Source organism: Pagrus major, chromosome 1, assembly GCF_040436345.1.
Source record: "Pagrus major chromosome 1, Pma_NU_1.0".
Taxonomy (NCBI): Eukaryota; Metazoa; Chordata; class Actinopteri; order Spariformes; family Sparidae; genus Pagrus; species Pagrus major.
Window position 1 is genome coordinate 22,389,272 of NC_133215.1, and position 27,254 is coordinate 22,416,525.

A 27,254-nucleotide genomic window follows, 5' to 3' on the forward strand; every position below is an offset into this window, starting at 1 on the left:
GCACTGGTCGTCACACTTAATCATTAGTCAAAAGCATGATCATCTGTTTCTGTAAACAATCAGTCAGAGGCTTTAGTATTAACTGTAAGTGAAAGTGATTTCAAATGTGGGTTTTAAATGAATGTTAAATGTGAAGCAGAAGAAAGAAGGTGTAAAATATGTTCTCTCACTCTTAAAGTGCTTACTCATCTATCATTGTCAGAAAAGTGAGCATTATTTTTTGCTTACCCCTTCTCTTAAGAAGCTGAGAACTACATGTCTTCTTGCAAAGAGTCAGAATGATTTAAGGTTCCTGTGAGACGTGAGGCCGTCCTTTCCACGAGTAGGTTTCGGTACAGAGGGAACAGACTAATTGGAAATTGTGCTGAAGTGCAGCTCACTTGAGCTGAGAGATAAATCTGTCTGCACGATGACACTGTCTCTCTCTCTCTCTCTCTGAAGTACTTTTCTTTTTCTTTGTTTTTAGCGAAAGAAATATAATATATAGTTTCCACTTCTGAATAATTTTGTGTTTTACATACAAATCATTTCATATCCTGTTTTAAAAGATTATCCATCCATCCATACCCTAAAGAGAAATCCTAATACTCTGTTTTATCTCTCACCAGGCGAGCACAAACCGGAGCAGACAGACTCGTCTCATTCCAACAACAACGGCCCTGTGACTTCCACCCAGAACCCCCCGGACTCCCAGAACACCAACGACACCTCGGCTGAGCATGGGGAGCAGGACGCAGATGACGAGGCCGCAGAAGACACCGATGATACCAGGTCTGTTGTTTGAAAATGATATGTACACAACAACATCAACTTCTTCATATTATAATGTGATCCGACGGCAGAAAAACTTTCTTTGTGCGTCCTGTGTAGATTTGGGGGCCTCATCATCAGTGTGTTTTATGCTGCTGTTACACCGATTGACTAATGAAGCCGCACCACTAGTTTTTTCATGAAATCCATCTCATAAGTGTGTTTGTGTGTGATGGAGAGAGAGGGAGATTTGGCACACACACACCTTAATTAATCAGGTTTATGTTTAATTGCATTTTTTATGACTGAAATATGGGGTGAAGTTTAAGAGGTTAATTTTCTCCTTCAATATAAGTGATGGAAATACATTTTGTCAGGCTGGCAACCAAACACTGACGTTTGGCAGGGAGCCATCTTCACACCTTCTGCTGAAAGTTACAGTCAGGGCCACAGAGCTGAATCATCATCTCTGAAACACATCCTTAACTAAACGTGAACCTTAAAAGCCTCAGAAATGTAGCATTTATTGCAGGGCTATTACACTGGATTTCACTACATTTTTACAGTTATTTATGTTGTGTCTACAGTTCATCCTGTATGTCTTCATTCAGACTAAAGCCCTAAAATATACTGCAGTGCACTAAAACATGGAGAGAAAAACGTAAAACTTGATGGCAGAAAACTTTTCCGCAAACATTTTGATAATTGCTTAATTGTCTTAAATTCTTTCAGCATAACTGCCAACAATTCTCATCAGCCTTTCAAAGATGAATATTTGCAGATTTTCTTTTTCCTCTGGGATTTTGAATTGAATGTTTCTGGGTTTTGGATGGTTGATTGGACAGAAAAAATAATTTGAAGGTGTTACTGGCTCCAGGAAATGTTGATGTGCCTTTTCTGAAGTATTTTCTCACTTTAAACAGACCGGTCCAAAAGAGGAAAAGTATCCTGTGTGTCTATTTGTGTATACAGATTGTACAATTAAAGGAGATGTCGCCTGTGAAAAATAAACCTGCTACCGTAACCTTGTTTGCAGCTCTCTGACGTCATCGGCCAGCTCCACAGCCTCCTCTCAGAGTGGCGGTCTGGGAACCAATCGGAAGAAGAGCATCCCGCTTTCCATCCGAAACCTCAAGAGGAAGCACAAGAAGAAGAGGACCAAGTTTTCCCGCGAGTTCAAGCCTGGAGACCGGTTGGTTGAAAGCACCAGTACACAAAACTTTTTCTGCATATTGCAACCCATTAATATCACATGCAGTCATGGTCTTTGTTTCTTTCATCATCATCATTTGTCTTTTTTCTGTTTCATGTTCCATCCATTCATATACTTTTCATTTCTTACTACCAGTACGTCTGTCCAACTGTTGGTCAACTTTTTATAAATGTAGTGACTCATCAGACCAGTGATCTATCACTATCTATCACAACTATATCGGGGGCATGATTTAAAAAATTGACTTTACTGACTTTAAAGCAACCAACAGCTGCTCGTGCTGAAAAAACTGACAACACACTCACTGTGCCCGTCCATCGTCTCTTGTTTGTCAAAGGGCTCATGTCTCCATCTGTCTGACGGTGACACTGTAGCTCGCCAGCAGCCGCAAACACAAAGCATTTCAGTGTAGACTGCTGATGGTGTCATTTCCTCAACAGCACACACTGTCACACACATCATCTGCATACAAAACAGAACTAGAGGAAAGAAAGAATAAAAGGGAAAATTGAGGTCCAAACATGCCAAGAAGGGAGGTGAATGTAGAGGTCGAGTGAAGATAAATGATACAGGAGATTAGAAGACAGGACAGGAAGAGGGACCAAATAGTAGCAGAAATATCTTTATGTACAGCAGCTTTTTCTTTTGTGTAAAGTGAATTGTAGGAAACCACAAGAGGGAAATGCTCCTGTAGCAAAAGGTAAAGTATGGTTTTAAGTTAACATTTACCTCTGAGCCTCAAAACCTTCTATGAGTCCTTCTTCTGACCAATCAAACAGTAAAACAAACGTGTTTCCTGTAACCATATGTATGTTTGATCTGTGTGTGTTTGTGTTTGTGTGTGTGTGCAGGGTTGCAGTGGAGGTTGTATCCACAAAGACAACGGCTGATGTGATGTGGAAGGACGGGCGGGTGGAGAAGGGGATCCGATCAAACGACCTCATCCCCATCCAGCACCTTGACAGCCACGAGTTTTGTCCCGGGGACTTTGTAGTAGACAAAAGACGTAAGAAACATTTATTGGATTATTATTTAAAATTTTTTAATGATGAATGTTGTTGTTTTCTTCTACTTTGTCCCATTTCACTTTTTCAAACTATCAAAGACACAGCATGCATCAGATTTCTCTCCCTGTGGACTGCGAAGAGATTTTTTATATATAGGACACTCTGCTACCCAGTACCTACAGTATCTGGGTCATTTGCTGAAACTGTGCCAAGTGTCTGTGTGTGTGTGTCTGTGAAATGGACCAAAAAAAAGAAATGCTCTGTCTAAACTGCTAAAGTTTCCGGGTTATTTTTGTTTTATTTTTTTCCAGACAAATACATTTGTGTTTCTTTGCTTGCAGAGGTTTCAGTGGTTTTGTGTGTATTTTGCAGACTGTGTTTTGCTCTCTAAACTGTTTGTACTTTGTGTTTGTGCGCTCTCTCAGCCCAAGCCCTCCAGGACCCAGGAGTGTATGGTGTGATACAGTCTGGTGATCACAAGGGCAGAACATGTGTCGTCAAATGGATCAAACTCAACTCATCCAGTGACGACGTGGAGGTCAGTCAGAGGAACAAGACAACAGTGTCCTTGCTTTAAAGAAAGTAAAAATCATGAGGAATATCTGATGTGTGTGTCAGAGTGAGAGAGAGAGAGATACAAAGAGAGATGAGAACTTGGAATATTATACCTAGATGCTCTGCATCGCTCTTCGGCTTTCTAGTAGAAATGAAATGTGTCTGGTGTTATTTCTCACTTTCATCCAGGTTATCGGTATGGAGGAGGATGTGAGCGTGTACGACATCGCAGATCACCCAGATTTCCACTTCCGCACCACCGACATCGTCATCAGAATATGGAACTCTGAGAACGGCCAGAACGACTGCGAAAATGAGGTGTGAATAGTTAAAAACATCTTTCACCTGTCTGTCTGTCACATGAATTGCACTTAGACTCTTCCTATGTTTAGTCCACCCTCACTTACTTATCGAATAAATGCAAAGGTAAATATATATACAGAAGCAAATTAATTCAGAAACATCAAGTTATGTCACTTTTTTATAAATTCAGGAATGTCTACAATTATTTTCATACTAATTTTGTTGCGTTTAATGGCATATTCATTCATTCATTTGAACCATTTATTTAGTTTCGATTTTGGCATTTTTAATCCTCCATATTGACATAGATAATGTACGAAACCCTCAAATAACAAAATCTCCAAATAAGACTGAACATAATAACCTTCATGTTGGTAGCATTCATTGAACAAAACTTATCTTTTATTATTGGCCCGGAATAAAAAATAAGTTTTGTTCTCTGAAAGTGCCAGAGTTTTGTTCATTGTTGATTCCTGCCACTTCCATGCACCCGTCATGTACTTTTTCAAGCTTTGGGCTGCTATTTTTTTATAGCATTTATTGAAGGACTAAATCAATTTTAGCTAAGTGTGCCTGTTAAACCAGCAGCTGAGTGTCTAGTATTTGCTCTGCACAGCTACATTACTAGGAAACGCACTGGAAACCGGTAACGCTTCATAACCATCATTAAATGATGAATTTATAGTTAATTAAACTTTAGTAACAAACGATTAAATGGTTTATAATCCATTTATTAAGCACTTGTAAAGGTTTTTAAACATCATTTGCAACTTTTTTCTTTGTAAATAATAAATAATGATGTCATACAGTTTAGTAATTAGAGAAAAACAATCTTACATTACATAATGTACTCAGTCTCTTACACCCTTTGAGTCCTACTTTCATATTTTATCACGTGTTGTTGGTTGTTGTTGTTAATGGTTGTATTTCTACATGCGCCGTCCCTCAGACGTCAGTCGGCCAGGTGTCCAGGGTGGATGTGAGCAGCAAAGTGGAGGTGGTGTGGGCAGATAACTCCATGACCATCGTCCTGCCACAGGTATCTCCTTGATGAAATTGAATATCATTTTGAGCATTTATAGTGAGACGTTGGTTGCTAACAGTCTCCTAATAATCACACACACAGCACCTCTACAACGTGGAGTCTGAGATCGAGGAGACCGACTACGACTCAGTGGAGGAGACGAGCAGCGTCCTGTCCACTGAGGAGTGGGAGGACGAGAGCGACAGCTGGGAGACGGATAACGGCCTCACCACTGAGGACGACAGCCACGTCAACAATGCAGATGCCACTGACACGGCGACCCCGACCCCCACCCCCACTGGCTCCACAGCATTCATCATCCCCCCTCTAGAGGGCAGCAAAGTCGGGGTCACCAGCCCAACTAAAGGAGCCTCTGGAGAGGAGGGAGAGGCATCAGTGGCTGTGGCCAGTCCTGCTTCTGGAGGAGGTGGGGAGCTGAATTTGTTACATATATATTATTATTGGTTTCAAGGGAACAGTGTCAACTTCACAGTGCAAAACATAAATCATTCTCCTTGAATCTTGTGGTGTTAATGAAGCCTTACAAAATGTTCCAGCACAGTCTGGATCTTTAGGCAAGATGAGGAAATGTTGTTTATATTGCAAAAATAAGATCCAAACGAAGAAAAAAACACAAGACAACACCAACCCAAAGACAATGAAGAACCCTACATACAAGCACGCAAACACACACAAAGTAACTAATCATACCAGAGAAATAGAAAAGATGTCACAGATCTCAGGTCATCAGTCAGTTTGTTCCAGTGAAGAATACCAAAGTAACAACTAGTGCCAAACTTATGAGGTCAAGTTAGAAACCCACCACCTGATGACCTGAATTAGTGAGGAGGGCAGAAATGTACCGTAGAGCTAAACAATAAAGTGCTTTAAAGACTTTTAGTAGAATTTTGAAGTCGATTTTTTTTTTTTTTTTTGCATTAGGAGACAATGAAGTCATTTAAGTAAATAAGCGACACGTTCAGCTGTGCCTGTACTCCTGAGACTCTGGCTGCTGCATCCTGAATGAGCTGGAGTCTTCCTATTCTTTGTCCTTAATTAAATGACACCAGTTTGACATGTTGAAGGTTAAATGGTATTTTCTGTTTTTCTTATTATTAACAAATTACATGAAAAGACTTTAAAAAATTAGTTGATCATTTTAACAAGTAGTTCATGTGCAGCCAAAGCCTGATATAGTTTATTCCCTTTGTGCCTTTGAGCTCCATTGTTGTCCAAAAACAATTAAACAACCATTAGTGATCCACACTGCTGCACTAATTTACACGTTCCTTCATCATAATGAACATTTGCATTGTGATTTATTTTGAGTCAGTCCTACATTAACCGTTCTGCAGCTGTGGATACTCACAAGAGCACCGAGCTGAAAATAGAACCCAAACAAATGCACTATTGTCTCCTTCTTGGTTAATGTTTGCCAAGAACTACTTATGGTACTTCCATAAAACTTATCAAATCCCTGAGTGCTTTCCTTTTGATAATCCTTTTTATAGGAGTAGCAAAGTATTGATGGATGAACTAACGCTAGAGCTTTAATGATTAGTCAGTTAATCGATTTTGGTCGAAAGAAAATGAATCACTAATTATTTTGATCATCGATTGATCGTTTCAGTCCTTTTGTAAGTGAAAATATCAAACATGTGCTTGTTCCAGCTCCTTAAATGTAAGGATTTGCTACTTTTCTTTGTCATTTATAAGAGTAAGTGAAGAGAAAACACAATCTGAAGACATCACTCTGGGCTCCAGGAAATTGTGATGAGAAGTTCATTCAATCAAGAAAATAATCAGTAGATTAATCGATAAAAGAAAATCGTTAGTTGCAGCCCTACCTAACACATTGTTGATTTTGGTCTTTTCATGGGATTTTCTGACAATAACAGAAATTCAGGTCTTGTTAATGCTGGTTTACAGCATTGGCTGAAGGTTTTCTGGACGGGACCACGATGACTGAAGGTGATCCTGATTTTGAGACTTAACAATAAATCCGTTTTACTACCAAAACAGTTGTCCATGGGGTTCAAACATCGATTGAGAGTTTCATATCACAGAAAAGTTCGGTGTCCTCTTTGACATATCTGTATTCATACATTCTGCCTGCTCACCATAGGAACCACTCCAGGAGCGGTCAACGGAGCAGAGAAGCCCAGTAAAGATGGTGCCTCTCGGGGCTTCAGGGAGTTGAAAGAGGCCTTGAAAATCCTGGAGAGCCTGAAGAACATGACTGTGGAGCAGCTGTGGACCGGCGGTTCTCCAACCTCCCCGACCTCGGCCGAACCCGCCTCCACAGCTCACGTAGCGGCTTCTGTCACGCCCACAGCCCCTGAGAAACCGACCAAGGAGAAACGCTTCCTGGATGACATTAAGAAGCTGCAGGAGAACTTGAGGAAGACGCTTGACAACGTGGCCATCGTGGAAGAGGAGAAGATGGAGGCTGTGGTAGAGGCAGGAGGGAGTGGAGCAACAGGGACAGAGGTAGGTGTCAACAACGTTTGGGTAAATTTGCCAGTGCAATCCAGATCAATAAGCAGTAAACATGTGCCACATTTTGACATTTTCTTACCTGCTGGTCTGTTGCTGTTCAGGTAGAGCGAGCTGGAGAGGAAAAGCCCCAGCAGGACCCGCAAACACCGGTGGGTGGACAGGAATGGCCCAGCGAGTTTCTCAGCGACACACCCGTACTGTGCCAACAGAGTGGTGGCAAGCCTGGCGTCACCTTCACCAGTGCCAAGGGAGAGGTGTTCTCTGTGCTGGAGTGGGCACCAGGTGAGAAAAGGGGAAACCCAATGAACCCTTTTCCTCTCTTCCTGCTTTATTTTCTTCTTTCTCTCCCTCTGTCCATCTATTTCTTCTCCTTCAAACCTCCTCTTGATCTCATTTGATTTCATTTTCATATTGCCAAAGACTTTCAGGAAGAAAGAATGCGGTCTCTTTAATTGGATAAATGAAAACATAATCAACCAAACCGAGTCATTGTCAGGTGTCAGGAGGTTATGTTTTCATGCAGGTCCCTTTGTTGGTTGGCTGGTTTGATTGTGGGATTACTCAAAACCTAGTGAAAGGATCTCCATGAAGCTCGGATGGAGGATGGGTCACGGCCCAGAATAGACCCCATTAACTTTTAGTGCAAATCCACAAATGCTTTCTCACTTTAACATTGCAAGATACGTTTTTGACATTTCCATTAATTTCTCAGGGAATAATGCACAGATCTTGGTGAATAAAATCAGACATATTTAGGTCGCTGGTATCTATGAGTGAGTACAATTTGATGCAGATCCAAATATAAATCTGCTTGTAGCAGATTTAAATATGTTTATTTGATATTGGACCAGGCTTGATTGAAGTAAAGGGGAAGGTTGGGCCTTGGCAGAGGTATACGCTCTACTGAGTGCCATTACAACTTACTTTTGAATCTCCTAGTGAGGTTTTGGAATAAGGCTTTGAATGTCTGTTGTATTTTATAATGACATCATCCTTAAAACAAAATGTATTAGATTTCCCTGTTAATTCAGGTGTCTTTTTTTCACCACATTGAAAATGTTGTTTTTGAAAGGCTAAAGGCCTACAGATATGAATGATGAATTGAAGCACAATATTTTGTTTGATAAAAACATGTTGTGAACATTGGAAATTATCACATCCTTATTATTGATTATTATTGTTTTTTTAATTCTGGACTTCATGATCCTATAGAGTTATTGAAAGTGTTTAGATCTCATGAGTCTAAAACAATCTTAGACAGCCGGCAATTCTACAAATAATATATTACTAATAATGGAATAAATTGCAGCGTAATCTTTATATGCAACTGTGCAGAAATATTGTGTTTGAACAGAATAAATAGAATGTCAGTGTTATGAATGAACCTTGTGCTTCAAACTGTCTAGTACAGCCCAAAAAATAACAACCATATCATCTGTATTGTGTTGTAGGAGCTGATATGAAACAAAGACTGACAGTAAAGTGCAGGCATATACTTCAAACTTAACATGACGTTTTGTCACTAAAAGCTGTCACTGTAACTTGAGAGGGAGTTTATGTTAAATTCCCCCAGTCTGCTTTTAAACTGAAAACTATCTATAGAATATAAGACATAAACACAAAACTCATCACTCACATTTCTCCATTACTATGAGTGGCAGTAGCTGCCTCCCATTTCATCACACTCATCCGTCACATGCAATCATCCTTTACCGTGAGGAATTCCCTGCCCACACAACCTAAGTTGGATTTGTAAGCTTTCCATTTCTATTTTGCTATTCAATCACCATCTGTCCGTCTCCACTCTCTCTCTCTCTTTTAGACACACACTCGTTTAAGAAAATGGAGTTTCAGCCGGCGGAGGCAAAGAAGTTCTTCAGCACAGTGAGGAAGGAAATGGCTCTGCTGGCAACGTCACTGCCGGACGGCATCATGGTCAAAACGTTTGAAGATCGCATGGTGGGTTTTCTGTCATTATAATACAAATAAACAAATCATCAACTGATTAATTTTTTAAAAAATAATATTTTTTACTATTAATTAATAGTTGATAAAAACGTGCACGTGCCTCTATCCATCTTTGGTTCAACATCTGCTCAATCACTGCTAGAATTTACAATTAACAACACAGTATTGTTTCTTAAGAAAGCAGCAGGGATTCATGGGAAATTCATGGGAGAGTATTAATATTTTAAAAAAACCTCATTAGTAACAACCTTCAAATAGAAGATGGAAGCTGCCAGTCCTGATGATGTACTGTTGAATTCCTCGACAGTAACCTCAGTGCAACACATCAGACTGTCTTCTTTAAATTACAGGCTGCACAAATCATAAAACTTGTCTGTCTTTGACACAGGACCTGTTCTCTGCACTGATCAAAGGGCCGACTCGTACGCCCTATGAGGACGGTCTCTTCCTGTTTGACATCCAGCTGCCAAACATCTACCCAGCTGTGCCGCCTCTGTTCCGCTACCTGTCACAGTGCAGCGGCCGCCTCAATCCCAACCTGTACGACAACGGCAAGGTCTGCGTAAGCCTGCTGGGCACCTGGATTGGAAAGGTGAATTATGTTTTGCAGGTTTATGTGTGAACAGGTATGTAGAGAGATACAATAACAACCTGCTGCGTTACAAAACAGGTGTTGACTTGTGTAAGGCCTGCATACAACAATTAATACCTGTTTTTTGAGCAGATTTAAATTGTTTTAAGAGGCCTTTGGGAGTACTTCTTTATACTTGGAAAAGTTGTATAAGGCTGTTGTCGCTCCAGAGGAATCCAGTGATGTCACTCAGTGGCTAAGATGCATTGTGGGTAATGTCGCTCTCCTCTAACACTGTTAGACTACTGGGGATGGATGGATATTTTTCAGAATGTTCTGTCATTTTGTAGACTTTGGAGGATTGATTTGAATCAAAACATGAATGAATAATGTATAGTCGTTAGTTGCAGGACTAATGCATAATTTTTATGGCAGACCACTTGAGCGGCTTTACTGCTTCTGGGAAGCCTCCCACAAAAAACTGCAGCTGCTGTAACAACACATTCAGTTCATTCACATGTTGGAAGTTAAATGATGCTTTGACTTGACTTTCAAGGTGAGCATTGTAATAGATTACAGAATTACAGATTACTTACAATGGCTGTTGGAGAAGTAAACACTACACCATCTACAATACAGAGCAGACGGTGTGTGTCAAACGTAAATGTAGTCGAGGTGTGTTCTTGCTTTTCTCAAGAATTGAATTGATTTTTTTGTTTTTGTGGCAATGTGATTCACAGGGCACCGAGAGGTGGACCAGCAAGTCAAGTCTGCTGCAAGTCCTTATCTCCATACAAGGTTAGTACACACACACACACACACACACACGCACACGCACACGCACACACACACACACACACACACACACACTCCCCCCTCTCTTCTCTGCAGCACGAAAATGTTTTATTCATGTGTTCATTTGCTCAGAAGGGCTCAGAGTGCAGTGTCGCACACAGTCATCCAACTAAATGTATCTGCCTCACACACACATACACACACATATACACACACACACACACATTACACCACTTCCATAAAACCTCTTTTTCATAAAACATCTGCAATCTGGCCCGCCAGACAAACGGAGTCTAGAGATTAATTCACTTATTTCGTTGAAACAAATTAGAGTAAATAATGTAGTATTCACTGAAGGGCATGTTTGTCACCTCTTCACAAGATTGTGGTTAAAATGTCCTCCTACACACAGTCAAACAACCACTCTAAACCTACTGGTGCTTTTTGTCGACTTGACTGGTTTTGAATTGGCTCAAATGGAACAAAATAGATTTTGTATCATCATAAATCCAAGTGAAAGGAAAAGAGAACAGCTCCCTACTTGTGTCTGCTGAATATCATGGACACATGTAGCTACTAACATTAGTTGGTCTTTTAAAAGTTTTATCTTGGCTTTGATAACATTGTTTGTATGAATCTATATCCATTAACTTTATATAGACCAAGCAGTTTATTTTATACAGCGCATTTGAAACACAGGACATTAAAAGTGCTTTACACAAGCAGTAGAAGGCATTCATGAACAAGAAAAAATAGAATCAAATAAATTACAAATTGAGAAAGAATAATAATATACCAGAAATAGTTTTGGTGCAGTTACAGTGTGGTAATACATTGTAAGTTTCCCCAAAAGCAACAAAGGATATAAAAGTTCAGAAGACAAACCAATCAATCCAAATCTGAAGGATCATTTATTACCACAAAAACACATGAAACCTGTGTAAAGTCTGGCACAAGGAACATGAGACACCTAATTGAGATTGTGACCATGAATGAGACTCCTGAGATTGTGACCATGAATGTGTTGGTTTTACGTCACAACGAGGGCTAGCCTGCAACATTTCTCTTCTATTTTTTTAAACAGAACAACAGAATTAAAAAGAGCAGTTATGATTTACCTAAAGTACTTTAAAAAAACTCGAACCTGAAAATGCCAGGCCTAACACAGTAACACAGATGAAACCAAGATTATTCAAACGTGGATCATGAAGAATGAAGTGCATCTGCTGCAGCACACACTGTAGTGTCCCATTACTGTACAGTATACAAACAGAACTCAGGTTATGATTAGGGATAATAGTAAATGTGGGTGTCATCAGCATAGAGGAGGATAATGATTACAGAGGCTTTTGCTAAAATGTGACATGTAGGTAGAAAATAATGAGCCTTGCACTGAAGCTTTAAAGACTTTTCCCCGTTAACATGGAGGCAGCAACATCCAGTAGGATTTAATCTGAGAAAGATGTTAAAGTATATCACTACAGCTAAAAATGATTCTCTTGAATTACTGACATAAACTTTCAAACTGTTTTCACAATTGATATCTTAACTGTTGTGTATGACTTCTTAGTTTTTTCTCAAGAACTGCTTTGAAATTATTTTTTCTCATCAACTTAAACTCACAGTTTTGCACACACGTGTCTTTCTGCAGGCCTTATCCTCGTCAATGAGCCTTATTATAACGAGGCTGGCTTCGACAGTGACCGAGGCCTACAGGAAGGATATGAGAACAGCCGCTGCTACAATGAGATGGCCCTGATTAAGATGGTCCAGTCCATGACACAGCTCCTCCAGAACCCTGTGGAGGTCTTCAAACAGGAGATCCAGGAGCACTTTACTTCCAACGGCTGGCGGCTCGTCTACCGTTTGGATGCCTGGCTGGAGCTGAATGATGCTGCTGAGAGGGGTCACGCGGCACATGTGTCCTCCAGGGCTCATCACTCAAAAGACCGGTCTGTAGAGCCTCTGGATGAGCAGGTGCCCCTGGGATCGGGGCCTGTGGCGGTGGCCCATAGCAGCCCCAGCAAGCCTGGGGAGGAGGCAGTAACGGGAACAGGAGTGGGCAGTATTATGGAGGAGGAGCTCGAGGATTCAGGGCTGAGTCCTTCCACTACAGCGGCCTCTCAGCAGGAGCTGAGCCAGAACTCAGACTGCGACAGCAGCACCCAGGGGAACACCTCTCTGGCTGGTGAAAACAGGGGCGGCTCGGCAGTCCCTGGCTCTGTAGTCCGCAGTGGGACGTCAGAATCAGGTTCAGCCACAGTTAGCGGAGGAGCAGTTGGCTCCACAGGAAGCCAGCAGGTGGTGCGACCAAAGAAACGGAGAAAGAGCTACAGGAGTTTCCTCCCAGAGGGCAGCGGCTACCCAGACATCGGCTTCCCACTCTTCCCGCTCTCTAAGGGTTTCGTGAAGAGCGTCCGAGGTGTGCTGCTGCAGTACCGAGCTGCGCTGGCCGCCGCTGGCATCACTGAGCACACAGAGGACAAGTAAGTGCCTCCTCACTGTTCCCCAACACACCTCTGCACTGTTCCCTGCTCTGTTCCTCATTCTCTTCTACCTTCTCATCTGCCTCAAGCTGTAGAGGAGGATCCATTACTTGTTGTCAGGGGGGACTTTTCAATCTTCTGTACCCCTGTCCAGAGCTGCACTGTGCCCCAGCACTGCCCACATTCTTGTCCTTTACCTACATTTCTTAGTCTGTACTGCTCCTGCTGCCCTGATCTTCGCATTTCCCCCCCATAATCCCTGTCGATCAAACCAGGACTGATGGAGAGCAGCACCTCTGATCAGGAGAGTGAGCAGGTTCTGGTTTGGATGTGACTTCATGATGTTTTTGTTCTCCCTCAGTGTCTCTGCAGATGAGTGTGATGAATAAGCATGGACTTCACAAAAACCAACGAGAGCTACCCGGTCACATAGGAACCCTCATCTGTTCATGGACGCAGGTAAAAACACATGGAGGCAATGTTTCTCATTTGGCCTCAGCAGGATTTCAGTGGAGGTTGTGTGGATGCAAAAAGTACTGAAAATCAGTGCCATGAACCCTCTTCCACCCTCCTCATCCACCTAGCCTCTGCCGGCATTTGCTGGATAACCACTCAGCCGTCTCAATCAGTCTGACTCGTGATCGTCGCTGTATTTTGGGATGAGGTCTCAGACGGCTGGGCTCCATTGGAAAAACTGCAAAGCCCAGCTTTCCTGGCTGATGCGGCTATCTGTAGCACTACTGATACTATTGCTGTACCATCCTGCACTACAACACAAGAATGGACAATCTGGTCTGGGAGAGTGACACCGTATAAACACACTGACCAGGAGGATTCTTATTAATTAGAAATCACTGGTTGTACGGTTTCTGCCAAATTTTCTCTGTCCACAAACACACAAATATCCAAGTAGAACGTACTGAATGTCAGTAAAACTGCCAACCACAACAGCTTTGCCACTTCTTCCATGACACTATTCTCCTCGGCCAGTCGCTCGCACTGAACCACGCAGCAAACATCGAGTGACTAAGTTTACATGCGAATCACCTCCGGAGGTCAGACCGCTGTAGCCATTTTGTGTGTAGAGAGGCCAGACAGTCAGGTGGCTCTATTGTGAAGCTTAACACAGCTGCCGCCTCCACATACAAAAGTTCCATTCACTTTCTGTAGAATTTAGCGACGTTTTTCGATCACCAAAATGAGACTCGTGCTTTGGTGTTTTGACGCATTTAAGGTTGTTTTACTCACAGAGCCTGAACTGTCTGGTTCAGGGATGATCCCACATCACTGCAAATGACACAATTTAAATAATAGACAAAAAAAAAAAAAAAAAAAAATACAGCATCCATTCCTTCATCTCATGTCAACATGTTGCCTTACTTGAATCGTTCTTAATGATCTCAGACCATTGTGTACAGAGCTGCTTGTGTCATGCTTTAGACATTAACCTACACAGGCCGAGACACACACACTGAAAACCACTAAAACCCTGTTCCAGTGTTTTCCTCCTTAATAGTGCAGATCTCTGATCAGTTTCCCACTTTATCAGTTCTTAAACATGACTTGCTCACACTTTCCTCTCTAAATTGCACGTGCAGATTTCAATAACATCGGAATACAAACAGTGAGTGTGACGCTGAAGGTTTGTTTATATAATTATTTTAGCTTGATTGCTATTATTCGATGTTTTCCCCGACTCGAGCATCTTATCCCACGAACGCGACTGCTGACCCTGCTGATGAGGGAAAATTACACAAATTACAGCACGCGCACAAAACTTCAGCTCATCACATATATTCAATCTTGTTTTAGGTTTTATTCACCAAGTTACACTGAAACGATCTTCTTTGCCACAGATTGTTGTGAAAGAAACTCACCTTTGGGTCCAATCGTGCTTCCTGGGGAAATCAGAGCAGTCTTTGTTTACATAACTGCATCCCACCTCGAACATAATGCTATTTTTTTTTCTTCTTTTCAAGATATTATTAATCACATCCTAATAATTGTTATAATGATTCCAACACAGGTCAGACAACCTCCCTTCTGCTTGCTTCTAACCTGTGAAATAAACAAGAAAGCCTTGGCTGTCTGGTGTTTTACTTGAACAAAGATGCTGAAGAGTGTTTCTGAGAGAGAGAGAGCGAGAGAGCGAGAGAGCAAGAGAGAGAGAGCGAGAGAGAGAGAGAGCGAGAGAGAGAGAGCGAGAGAGAGCTGTGCCATTGTGATACTATGAGTGATGGAAGAGGATAAAAACCACGAGCCAAGAGTTGCTGCGTTTTAAAGAAACTTCACTTTAAAAAAGAAATTCTGAATAAGGGTATTTTGCTTTGTCTTCCATTTTCCCCCTGAAAACTGGCATTCCACTGTGTCCTCTTCCTGGATTTTACTCCCCTGTCGTTATTTCGCTGCCTTTAACGCCACAGAGGAGGATGTGTTGTGTAGCCTTGTTTGCTTTTTGTACCTTTTTTTTTTTTTTCTCTTTCCTCCACATGCTGCTTTTTGTAAAATGTCACCTCAACAATTCTTGGTGGAACGTGTTTGAAATGGTCGTAAAAGTACCGAGAGTTGAGGGGTGACATTATCGCTCCATCTTATTTGTCAACGATTGCAGAAACAGAAAATGTGAAGCTATCTCGCTAGATCTTGAAGCAGAAAAATCTGGCAGGATATCGAGCACACGATGCTATGTACAATTTTCTGTGTATGTGTGTATATTATTCAGATTTAAACCATTATTATTATTATTATTATTATTATTACTACTACTGCGAGAAGTTTGTTTTTCCAGCCAAAGCATGTAACATGTTGCTTTAAGCCTTTTGAATGGGCTACACACAAGACTTGACTGTACGATGTCTACATTTCCACAGTGGCCTGTTATTGATATATTAAAAAAAGAACAAATAAAGTTATGATTTGTAGCCTGATTCCCTCTGTACAGATGTCATGACTATATTGAAATATATAAATACATACAGTATATATTTAACACAACACTTGAGTTCTAACAAGTCACGTGGATGCTTGGGGCATATATGTACAAACTGCTGAGTGTGTACCTGTACTTTCATTTTTCATTTTTTTAATGGTTTACTTTTGTTGCGTTAAGACAACTGTATAGTGGTGTATTAAACTTTGCAAGCAGTACCATAGTACCATTGTGCTTTTTATTTATTTGGATCCCTGTTTTTCCTCAGGATGATGTTAAATGTGAAGGACATGACCTGCCAAAATCAGAATGTTTTCCCATTTTTAATTTCCACAAACATAAACTTAATAGTTGTATGTAAATTCAGTAACTTGGATAATAGTGATATGGGGCACTTGATTGTATGTATTTACTGTTTATCAGCAAATTAACGCAAATTAAGTAGATGCAACACCTCCGGGGGTCAGGCCTCTCTGATTACTGTGCAACATACAACTTAAATCATACTTACTATAACTTTATTCACAGATTGTTGTAAAATTGGATCTTACTGCGTAGAGAAAAGTAAAGACGAAATACGGGAATCAGTATGTTTTTGAAAATAAATTTATGGAGAAAATAAATACAGAAATACGTTTAAAAATGAATTAATTCATAAATAAAATTGGAAAGAAAATAGTTGAATTATTAAAAAGGAAAATAAATTCAGAGGCAAATTAAATTACAACTATCTATGTCACATTTCATAAGTTAATTAATGGCGACACTTTTTTTCATGGCATATTAATTTATTCACTGAGCAATTTATAAATTTCTTCATTTCTGATTTTGGCGGGTTCAGTCCTCCATAGTTAAAGGATATGCCTGGTGTTATTCTCTATTTTATTAATATTAACAAATTACATTAAACGACCAAAACCAACAACAAGTTGTTCCCATGCAGATGAAGCCCAATATAGTTTATTCTTCTCATCCATAACACTCCAACACTGTTATAAATCACATCAATGAGCCACACTGTTGCACTGAGTGACGTTTCCTTCATTGCGATGAACAGACGCTAGAATTTACTTTCAGTCGGTCATACACACACCTACCAAGAATACCAAAAGTGTATTCATCCACAGCTGAAAATAGTCCCAACAAAGACACTGTTTACTCCTGTTTGAGTAGCGTTTGTGACAAACTGAAGCTGTTTTTGGAACCTACTGAGCCTTATTAAACTGAAGGTATGTATTTGTGATTTGTTGTTAAAGATTTACATCTTCAGTAGGAAGCAATGGACTTGAGTGTCTCAGACAAGGTAGGTACTGTAAGTCAAAGTCTTGAGTGACACATTGACACAATGTTGGTTTTGGTATTTTCATGAGATTTGTTGGCAATAAGAAAAATGGAGAATAATATCTTATCGTGTAACTTTCAAAGAGGCTGTTGAAGATGGGCGCCTCATAGAAATCAAAACTGTTTGATTTGCTTTCAGATATGGTGACATCAGTTGTTCAGGGAAGGCAAACGGCTCAGTCAGAAGTCTGGCCTTCACGAATAAAAGGGAAAGTAACCAGATGAATAGTCTTAAGTATCTGATAATAAATATACTTCAGAATAAGTTTACCCAAGAATGAAACAGCAGACAGGTTGTTTTTTCATCGTATTTATTCTTCAATCGGAAACACTCCAGCAGAATGTTTGATTTGATCATAGAAAATTACAGACATTTGTCTAAAATGGAAAAATAGATCTCTCTGTGAAATAAAGAATCAATCATTCAATCTTCAGTGTGCAAGAAAAAAATAATTTCCCTTCACCATAAACATTTGAACACAAAGACAACAGTCGAGAAGCAGCAGGTAGAGACATAAACGGCAAATCAACAGTGAGACCAACATATTCCTTTCATCAGAAGAATATACATCAGGTCCTTCATCATCTAAAGACCTTCAATACAGGAAGGCTGTCGCTCCAGTTTCTCCTTAGTGGGAAAAAAAAGATCTCTCCAGTAACTGATGAAAAGGTGGCACAATGGCGTCAGTAACAGTTTCTATACGTTTAAATGTTTGGATGCAGGTTTCGATGCCACAAAGACGGATGCTTTCTTCTGACTTCAGTTTGTCTAATTTGTCTGCTTGAGTTCATCAGAGTTTTTAGAAAATTGATAGTGAGAAAAGAAGCGAGTTGACTTAAAAACTTCAGCCAGCAGCAAAATGAGTAATGAGTGAGTGCACCAGCCTGTTCAAACCACCAGGAGGCAGCACAATCAAGGCACATCAAACAGTTATAAGGACCACTGCATCACTCACAAGAATCCTGACTTTGCATAGGAAAAAAACAAAAAAACGTATGAAAGTGGTCTGGGTCAGTAGCACCTTTTTTTATTTTCAGATCCTTTTAATTTACTCTTTAATTACTGGATAATTTTGCAAGTTAAAGCCCCCAAAAAATTGCCAGCAGGAAAAAACTCTCATAGTGTAGCAAGAAAACATACTAGGTTTATTTTGAAGGGGTCTGGAAACACTGTCAGATGTGCAGCAAGTCTACTGTTCACAGTCAGTAAATCTTTCTGTGCCTTCAGGTTTTTGGTGCTACAGACCACATTCCCACCTAAAATGAAAGCCAAAGTGGAACAAAGCTGTCTTCAAGTTTCCATCTTATGTGCTTGTAGCTCGACAGCTGCAGAATCTTTCACGAGTAAAAAACCGACATGATAAATTAAATGACAGATTACTGACCATGACGTCTTGTGAAGGCTTCAAAACGGCAGTGGCAACAAACTTGCTTTGTGCAAAAACATGTATAAAAGAATATCGTTTTAGAAGAAATGAATTTTGGTCTTTCACGAGTCAGTTCTTTACAGTGTAATATCCCGTAGGCCTAAAGGCAAATCAAGGCTTCAAAATCTAACCTCTCTCGTTGTTATTCATGTTTAAAATGACAAGTGTTAGTCAGAGGTTACTTTTGCAATTACTGCCATGAAATGGTTTGATTATGTAAAATACAGTACATGTCACTGTCAGCCCCTCTATGTCCTAATTTTACAGTTACAATGAGTGTGTGTGTGTTGGCCTTGAGGTGAAATGAAACACATCCTTCTCCCTCTCCCTCTCAGTCAGGACAGTTTGCTAATGCTCCCAAATGATTTCTCGCAGTGAGGAGGAAGAATGAGGGCGCCCTGTCAGGAACACAACGCCGCCTACCTCATGCAGCATTTAACACGTCGATATCTTCCCCTCCTCTTCCCTCCCCTCCTCATACTCACCAATCTGCTGTTTAAACCAGCTTCAACCCCCAGAAAACCCTTGATTAAGGCATCAGAGTTAATTCGAGTCAGACAAGGAACACCTCATCTGTAGCCTCTTTGTGTCCAGATCAGAATTTTGTAAGATTATTAAACAAACCTCACAAAAAAACACATTTGAAAACCTGACTTTCCTCAGTCATCATTTCTCCTACACGACTTAAAACTCAATGGTAAGGACACCTAGGTGATGCTCATCAACAAATCTCCCATAGGGACAGCCTGTGTGTGTGTGTGTGTGTGTGGGTGTGGGTGTGTGTGTGTGTGTGTGTAAAGCAATTGGGTCCAGAGACACAAAGGTCTGGGACAGCTCTGCGGAGCACTGCAGTAGTTAAAGCAGCGGATGGATGGATGAAAGCAGAGGAGAAAGAAGAAGAAGAGCGGTGTGCTGGGATGGAGGATGCAGCCGTGGAGGCAATAAAACACATCAATCACTGGTCCAGGAGCTGCAGGAGAACACGTTCACACTGTTATCATCAGCCTGTGATGTTCAGCACGTTCCACCAGAATTCTGTTTTTGGTTTGATTGTAGTTTACTTTTTAAGAGCAACACTTCCTGCCTTATCTGTGCCTAACCCTACCATAACCCTAACGCTGCCCTAACAAAACCTTAACCCTAAACTATGACCTGCCAAAGGACTGCAGATGTAAATTAGCTCTAAGCTAACTCTGGTACAATGCATCAAATGGCAAAAAAAATGTTTAATATTGTACATGGTCCCTCTACACATAAAATAAATAAAATAAATAAACCCTAACCCTGCTCTAACCCTGACATAACTATTATTTAATATTGCACTAAAACTCTTGCCAATAAAATGGACAAAACCTATAAATAAATAAAAACATGCTAAAAACAAGTGTGAAAAAATGTGTTTTTGTAATTTGGGTGAACTGACCCTTTAACTGTGTTGAACTGTTTTAAAGGGTCCCTGTGGAGTTTTCTTGTAAACAAACAAAAGCTACTTTTACATTCAGTGTTTCATGAGTGCATTTCTTTCCTCCTAAAACATTTGCAAATCTAAGTTAAAGAGGTCATATTCTGCTTTTTGGGTTTTTGCCTTTCCTTTGTCATGATATGTAGCATTTCTGTGCATGTATGAGGTAAACATGTAAAAGTCCACGCCAAAGGGAGTTACTCTCTCCCACAGAGAAACACCTGGTTTGGAGTTGAGCCTTTACTTCCGTAACTTATGTGCCTCACTATGTAACTACGTGGCTACATCCTGCCCGTTGAGTAATGCTCGTGCAACTCTCACCAGAGATTGAACAGAGGCGAGATGTCTCACTCTGTAGCTGAAATGGAGCGTTCAAGACACAGTGTGAAAAGGGATGCTGCAGCACTGCACCATATGAGAAAAATAACGTGTTTTTGAAAATTAAAGTATGTAAACCTATTCTACTAGGACCTCCAAATAAACGCATGAACCTGAAAATTATTATTATATTATTATTAGCATAATATGACCTCTTTAAGTATTTTAAATCCAGAATTGTTCACTAGTGAGCGCGCTTCTTCTTCTTCTTCTTGTACTTCCCTGCTTTTGCTGGCACACTGCAGCATATTTCTGCATATGACTGCCACCTACTGATCAGTGGGATAGTGCGTCCTGGTGCACAAGATGCACAAAACAAGGGTCTAGTCATAAAAACACAGAATCACACTGTTTACGTCTGTTACTCTGACTTAAACGTGGCTATTTATCCATTAAGAGCAAGAACCAGTTTGATGGACACAAATCTGTTCTCAAGTGATCTTCAGGTAACATGATTGGTTTGAGAAACCAGAATGGAGCCCATCAAGACTACACTTTTGGCCTAAACTGAATGTTTGATGCTCTCTGTGTTCAATAAACAGTTGTAAAACCTGATGACCTCTGTTAAAACCAGGGTAATGACACCCTGCTACCTTCACGCAAACACAAGCATAAGCACACACAGTCTCCAACAGAGGAGCCGTGAAAGCATAAATCCAACTCTGCCCGGTCCGTAAGATGCTGTAATTCAGGCTGATGTTTCAGCTTCAGCACAGAGAGAGAAATCCTCTCCATGCAACGGCAAGCAAGATGAGATACTGGAGGCTAAAGATGGTGATGGTTCACTTAACGTCTGTAATGTCCGTGTGTGTGTTTGTGTTTGATCTGTATTGAGACCTCAAGTGTTCAATATTAAATATTAAAAATTAGGCATTCGATTGAGAAAAAAAAAAAAAGTTTTTAAATCTCAGCTCATTATTATTAAATTTGGTCCTGCTCATTCAACATAATTCATTTTAACATAATTAAAGCAGTTTAAATTTAAATGTATATTTCAAAAGCATTTTTATATCACAATGACAATTTCTACATGCTCTTTTAATTTAACTTTGTATTACAAAGAGCTCCAGAAGTCCTGAAAGATTCTGTTTTGATTTTGAAAAAATCAGTCTGTTGACTCATTCAAGTACTTTTACACACTAACGTTTGAGCCCCTCTGATGTTTTACTGTGCTTGTGTTTTTCTATGCTTTGTATATTTTCTTGTGTTGAGCTTTGATTCTCTGTGATGTGATTTGGGCTTTTGACAGCACTTTGGTCAGCTGTATCTGTTCATTTTAAATGTGCTTATAAATGAGATAGAATAAAATAATAAAAAGTATTTAATATTGGACACTTTGGGCCTCCATACATGGAACTTGTTTGTTGTATTATCCCAGCCTACATCACCTTGTTTCCTACTGGAATATGTTTGTATATGTACCGTTAAGAGGCTAACAGTGCAGATAACAGTGAATGAGTCTTACATCCATCACTTTGCTCCTCTGACTTAAAAAGCTAAAATGTGTTTTTGGATCTTTAAGAGCAGAGATGAGAGCTGGGTGTTGATGTTGCTTCAGTTCATCCGGTGATTAATCTGGCCAGGCCTCTGTGTACCTCTGCCTGCAGTGGCCCATACTCCACCACTTCTCCATCTACTGTTATTGTCCCTTTGGGTGAATACGGCTCCAGCCTGAGCGCCCGCACCTTAGTGTACACCAGATGTTGACAGTTAGTAGCCATATGTGTGCCCTTTTCCATAGCTAGGAACAGCTTCAGCAGCGCGGTGCGTGATATTCCTGCTCTAACGTAAAAAAGATGGATGCAGCCGTCGTCCGGGACGGCGCCTGGTGCTGCGAACAGGTCCTCCGCCAAGTGGGACTGGTACATGGCCAGCATGAGGACAAAGTCTTCCTCCTGCACCACCACCCAGTCGCCAGGCGGCGGCTGGTCCAGAGGCAGCAGCAGGGAGTCAGGTGGGCCGTTGAGGGATTTGTTGGTGCTCCGAGAAGGCGTGCTCTCCGTCCTCCTCACTTTGAGGGAGTTGTTGGAGTGGCAGGAGTTGTGGAAGGTGTTCTCGCAGGGAGAATCTCTGGACGGTCGACACAGCACAGAGGCCGGACCTATAGAGGAGGCCTGATTGTTGCAGTGCAGTGTCACGTTATTTCTCAAACCCTCGTCCTTGTTGTAGTCCTCAGTGGCAGGAAGGTAAGCCAGCTTGCCCTTGTAGACGCGTAGAGAAGCCAGCCTCACCAGAGTGCCGACAGTGAAGCGGGCAGCTCCGACGTGACGGTACTTCTCGCTTTCTATGTCCACGTCCGCTACGAAGCCCCAGGCCATTGAGAGGAAGGAGAAGAGACGAGGGCTGGAGGGGAGATGGATGGAGACCAGATCCATACGGGACACGAGTCCTTTACAGAGCAGGAAGCCACAGCTGACCAGGAGCTCCTCACTGGACACCGGCGAGGCTCTGGAGGAATGAAGGAGATGAGAGTCAAGATTCTTTCTCAAATAAAACTTTTAATTTTAGTTTTATTTAGTTTCAATACTGATGCAGGGCCAGTTTCGCATGAATGGAGTGAACAGAAAAATGTTTTATGTTTTAGCTGATCTGGAGCCAATCTAGCATAGCCAGACCTCCCCACAGTGCTGTGTCAGAGCTGAGAAAGGTTTGGCTGCACCAATTCTCAGTCTGCCACCTGCCGTACCACAGGAATGATTTCTAGAGCCCGAAAATGAGTCAGCGTTTTTGCACTTCCGGTTCCCTCGTCTTGAAGTCGATGGGTCTTTTTTTATTTTTTTCAAGTAAATGCTTGAAATAAAGTCAGCCCCATCTCTATTTGTCAGGGCAGAAAAGTCATTGTGGCTTAGTTTCCATATCAAAAATTCTGAAATATACTACAGCCTATTGTTAGACAGATAGCTGCTTTGTGAAAACCTTAATTTTGTAGACTAAAGCACACGCGTAACGCTCTGAAGACGGATTCATGTTTTGTTTTTGTCAAGTTTATCTTCTGAGGTAGGTCACACTGGTATGAAAACATGCAGCTTATATATTGCAGACTGTTGTAGTCAGATTATTGAACGGACATTCTAAATAAAAAGGGAGTTTAGATTTATGTAACTGCCTGTATTCATGATCAAAAAGTAGACGTAGATATAGAAAAGTGAGGATGCCATACACTGAGAGGCATCGAGATACAATGAGGATCGACAGATGGGTAGATACATGCATACATGGATAAATTAATGTATAGACATCTGATAAACATGATTCTGTGTATTCTGCTGCAAAAGTAGCTACTGAATGTGAAGCTGATTACTTCCACTTCAGGCTGCTTCGAGTCAATAATTCCGACCAAATGCACTTGAATGTGTGACAGGTTGTGTTTACAGCTTCCACACTCAGATGGAGGAGAGCTTGTCTTTTAAAAGCAGCAGCTCTAATTAAATGGTCAAACGCTGGGCACATTCAGTGGGCAGGGATGCACCAGATGCGAACTGGACACCAGTCCAGGGCTTCGACTCAGGGTTATTTTCATCATCGATCCTTTTTTCAGTTCATGAAAATGTGAGAAAAATGTCCACCCTGACTTCTGGCAGCTGAAAAATACCCTGTTTGGACCAATCCACAAACGAAACAAAGATATTTCATTTACAATGATACCAAACAGGGAAAAGCAGTACATTTTCACAGCATGTAGCATCATTTCAGCCCTTTACCAGACCTCTAGACAGAGAAACAGCTCTGAATCTAGCGTCAAGATTCTGCAGACATCAAAATAAAAAAAGGATGGTGCACTTAATATTTTTGGGTTAGGAAGTGGGTCGAGGCCCATGTGTTTTTGGGAGAGAGCTATAAGAGGAGTGTTACACAATACTGGGATAACTGTGACCTTATTGTGTTTTTCATAAAAATAAGGAGGAGGTGGAGGCCCATGGAGCAATGATGGGGGTGGGATGAGGGAGGAGGACGCTCAGGGACAAATCTTGGAGGTGGGACAGAATCAGCTTATGGGCCTTCAGACATGACAGGCGAGTCAGACAACAAAGACAACCCCATCTGGGAGAACGGAGACAGGGGTGGAAGGTCATGATAACACCCCTCACACATACACACACACACACACACACACAGATTTGCCTGCTGTTACCACCCACAGGCAATTACAGTGATGACGGGACGTCTCGGTGGAGTTCAGTGGCAGTGGCCCTGCAGACATCTCCATATTCATCATCCTGAATGTATTCACCAGTCTGTTTATCCAAACAGTCTCATCCACATTTCTACAGCTGTGTGTCTTTCTAATCATTGTCTGTGAAAAGGTCATGAAATAATAAGAGATCAACTCGCCTCCTATAGGCGTACATTTACTCAATTGTGCAAGTACATTATAGACGTAGGTGCACTTTATTTGAGGGTGTCCATTTAACGCTCTTTTATATTTTACTCCACTACATTTCAGAAGGAGAAGAAAATACAGTTCTTTTCACTCCACGTTTTATTCACAGACTGTTGTTACTGGTTTCTCTTTAAAGACTTAGAAACATATGTGAGAGTCTACAGCCATGCTAGTGGCTCTGTGAAGCACTTGTGTTAAGCTGTTACGCTGTTAAAACTGTCCCATTTGTCAGATGTCTGTGAGTCCCACCAAAGAGTTATTTTCCTCCCTTTACATCTCAGATTGTCCATTAAAGCAGCAGCTGAGAACTTTCGCTTTTTGTTGATTCTGGCGGCCCCCGTGGTGAAGGCTGTGAAACGAAGTGACCTTTGTTTTAGTGCCGCACCACCAGACTACAGAGCAGCTTCTTTCCTCAAGCTGCGTGACCCCTCAATTCAGCCTCAGCAATTCGCCATAAAAACTTGTTTAAACTGTATTATTTATCCAGTCCAGATAAGTCGGAATCCCACCCGGTGACAGGCATTAATGATAACCAAAGTGACCCTTTAGAAATAGCCAGTTGTCTGGCTGGTTGTCGTGGTTGTTTATGTAGGTCATAAAGAGACATCAGTATTAAATTGAGCCTGTTTACAACCAGTTAAAGGTTCCTTGTAGTATGTTTAAAACAAATTTGTTTAGCCTAACTAGTCTTTTGTATTGTCTTTTGCCTCTTGTCTCTTGTCCCTTTCCTCTCAATGAGGACTTTTGATACTTAAACCTTGCTGTCAGTCTAATGTGCACCACAAACTGCATTCACCAAAATGATGAGATAATTGAATCAACACCTCTCTAAAACAGTTTCAACATAACCTGAAAATTATAGCCATCATGGAGGGAGGGTTTATTGCAGGATTGTTTCTTTGCTTTTCTGGAGTTTAACCAAGCTCCTTACGTATTTCCAGAAGATCCCATCCATGTAACTTAAGCTATTTATGCAGTATCTGTGACGCACCAGGGGAGGGAGACTCTCACTCACATGAAAGTGTCACACCTGTCACTTCAGACACAGTCAGTGTCGGTTCATTCGGCCTGTGGATGATGATGTTCCAGCTCGTGCTCATTATGTTTGTGTACGGAAACACATTAAACCCTCACTCAGCGAACCTGTTCACTGCATTGCATAATACCAGATACATTCTAGCTGCTACTCGTTTGATCCACGTAGCCTCGGTGAACTCTACATTCAGCTGGGTATAATACCAGACACACTCTGGCCAGGGCCACTGCAGGACAGCCTGTAGCAACCAGAGAGAGAGAGTGAGAGAGAGAGATATTTTCTGGATGCCCCGGGAGTGTGAGAGGTGAGTAAACAATACAGAGTCTGGTCCCTTCCTCTCATTGTTGCTGCCGCTCTGGCTGGAAGACCATTGTTTGATGAGAAGCTGATGTGATGATGATGGATGAGGCTCTTTGGTGAAGACAGAAGCATCAGTGTGAGGTGTGAGGATTGATTTCATTTTATTGTGACAAATGTTTCCTGTTTTTAGTCAGGAATCCCACGGAGAAAGAAATCCAAAACTTGCAGCACAAAGGATTAAATAAAGGTAAAAAGAACCTAAAACAAAACAAAATACTACGAGATACAAAATGACAGATTACAAAACAAATGAAACAGTAAAAGGGCAAGATAAAGCTCAGTGTGACCTACAAACAATAGGAGCAGCTTAAAAAGGAAGAGCCTCAGAGCACTACATGAGATTTTTTGAATTCCCACGTGACATCAGGTGACTTCAGAGTGGAAAGGGCAGACTCTTTAAACTATAAACAGCAGAACACACGCACATGTATACAGCGAGCAGACTATGAACTAACTCCCTACACTCAACCACGGGAGGAGAGCAGGCCAATAATTATTATTACCAGTTAAAAATGTCCCTTTAAATGAAAACAGAAGGGTTTTTAGCTGCACAAATGTTTATTATAATCTCACAAAAACTATGTCATGACAGACATGAAACTTCAGTAGTGTAGATAAGCAAATATACATGGTATGATAACCGTCAGTTTTCATATCACAGTATACCTTGAAAAAAACGGTACAACTCTGCGACTTTAATACTAACACACTAAACTTCACACTACAGCTTCAAAGAGCCCCTAAAATGGCTGCAGACTCAAAGTGTCAT

The 27,254-nt window shown here is 41.1% G+C and overlaps 2 protein-coding genes across 3 annotated transcripts in view; one reads left to right on the forward strand and one right to left on the reverse strand.

The window, feature by feature from the left end:
* Positions 1 to 16,092, forward strand: part of ube2o (ubiquitin-conjugating enzyme E2O) — a 39,415-nt gene extending 23,323 nt beyond the window's left edge. Inside the window, exons 10-23 of one of the 2 annotated variants that reach the window (XM_073469564.1) lie at positions 609 to 771; positions 1,787 to 1,942; positions 2,815 to 2,969; positions 3,396 to 3,508; positions 3,715 to 3,843; positions 4,778 to 4,867; positions 4,955 to 5,279; positions 6,978 to 7,342; positions 7,453 to 7,633; positions 9,174 to 9,310; positions 9,708 to 9,911; positions 10,631 to 10,688; positions 12,337 to 13,171; positions 13,533 to 16,092. In XM_073469564.1, the coding sequence (XP_073325665.1) occupies positions 609 to 771; positions 1,787 to 1,942; positions 2,815 to 2,969; positions 3,396 to 3,508; positions 3,715 to 3,843; positions 4,778 to 4,867; positions 4,955 to 5,279; positions 6,978 to 7,342; positions 7,453 to 7,633; positions 9,174 to 9,310; positions 9,708 to 9,911; positions 10,631 to 10,688; positions 12,337 to 13,171; positions 13,533 to 13,560 (2,939 nt within the window). In that variant the 3' untranslated portion in view covers positions 13,561 to 16,092. Of the gene's footprint in view, positions 1 to 608; positions 772 to 1,786; positions 1,943 to 2,814; positions 2,970 to 3,395; positions 3,509 to 3,714; positions 3,844 to 4,777; positions 4,868 to 4,954; positions 5,280 to 6,977; positions 7,343 to 7,452; positions 7,634 to 9,173; positions 9,311 to 9,707; positions 9,912 to 10,630; positions 10,689 to 12,336; positions 13,176 to 13,532 lie in introns of those variants that run through there. The other variant, XM_073469570.1, reaches the window with a different exon arrangement.
* A 6,175-nt stretch (positions 16,093 to 22,267) lies between these two features.
* LOC140999316 (sphingosine kinase 1-like) overlaps positions 22,268 to 27,254 on the reverse strand; it is a 36,096-nt gene continuing 31,109 nt past the window's right edge. Inside the window, exon 5 of the mRNA XM_073469657.1 lies at positions 22,268 to 23,156. Within this exon, the coding sequence (XP_073325758.1) occupies positions 22,268 to 23,156 (889 nt within the window). The remainder of the gene's footprint in view (positions 23,157 to 27,254) is intronic.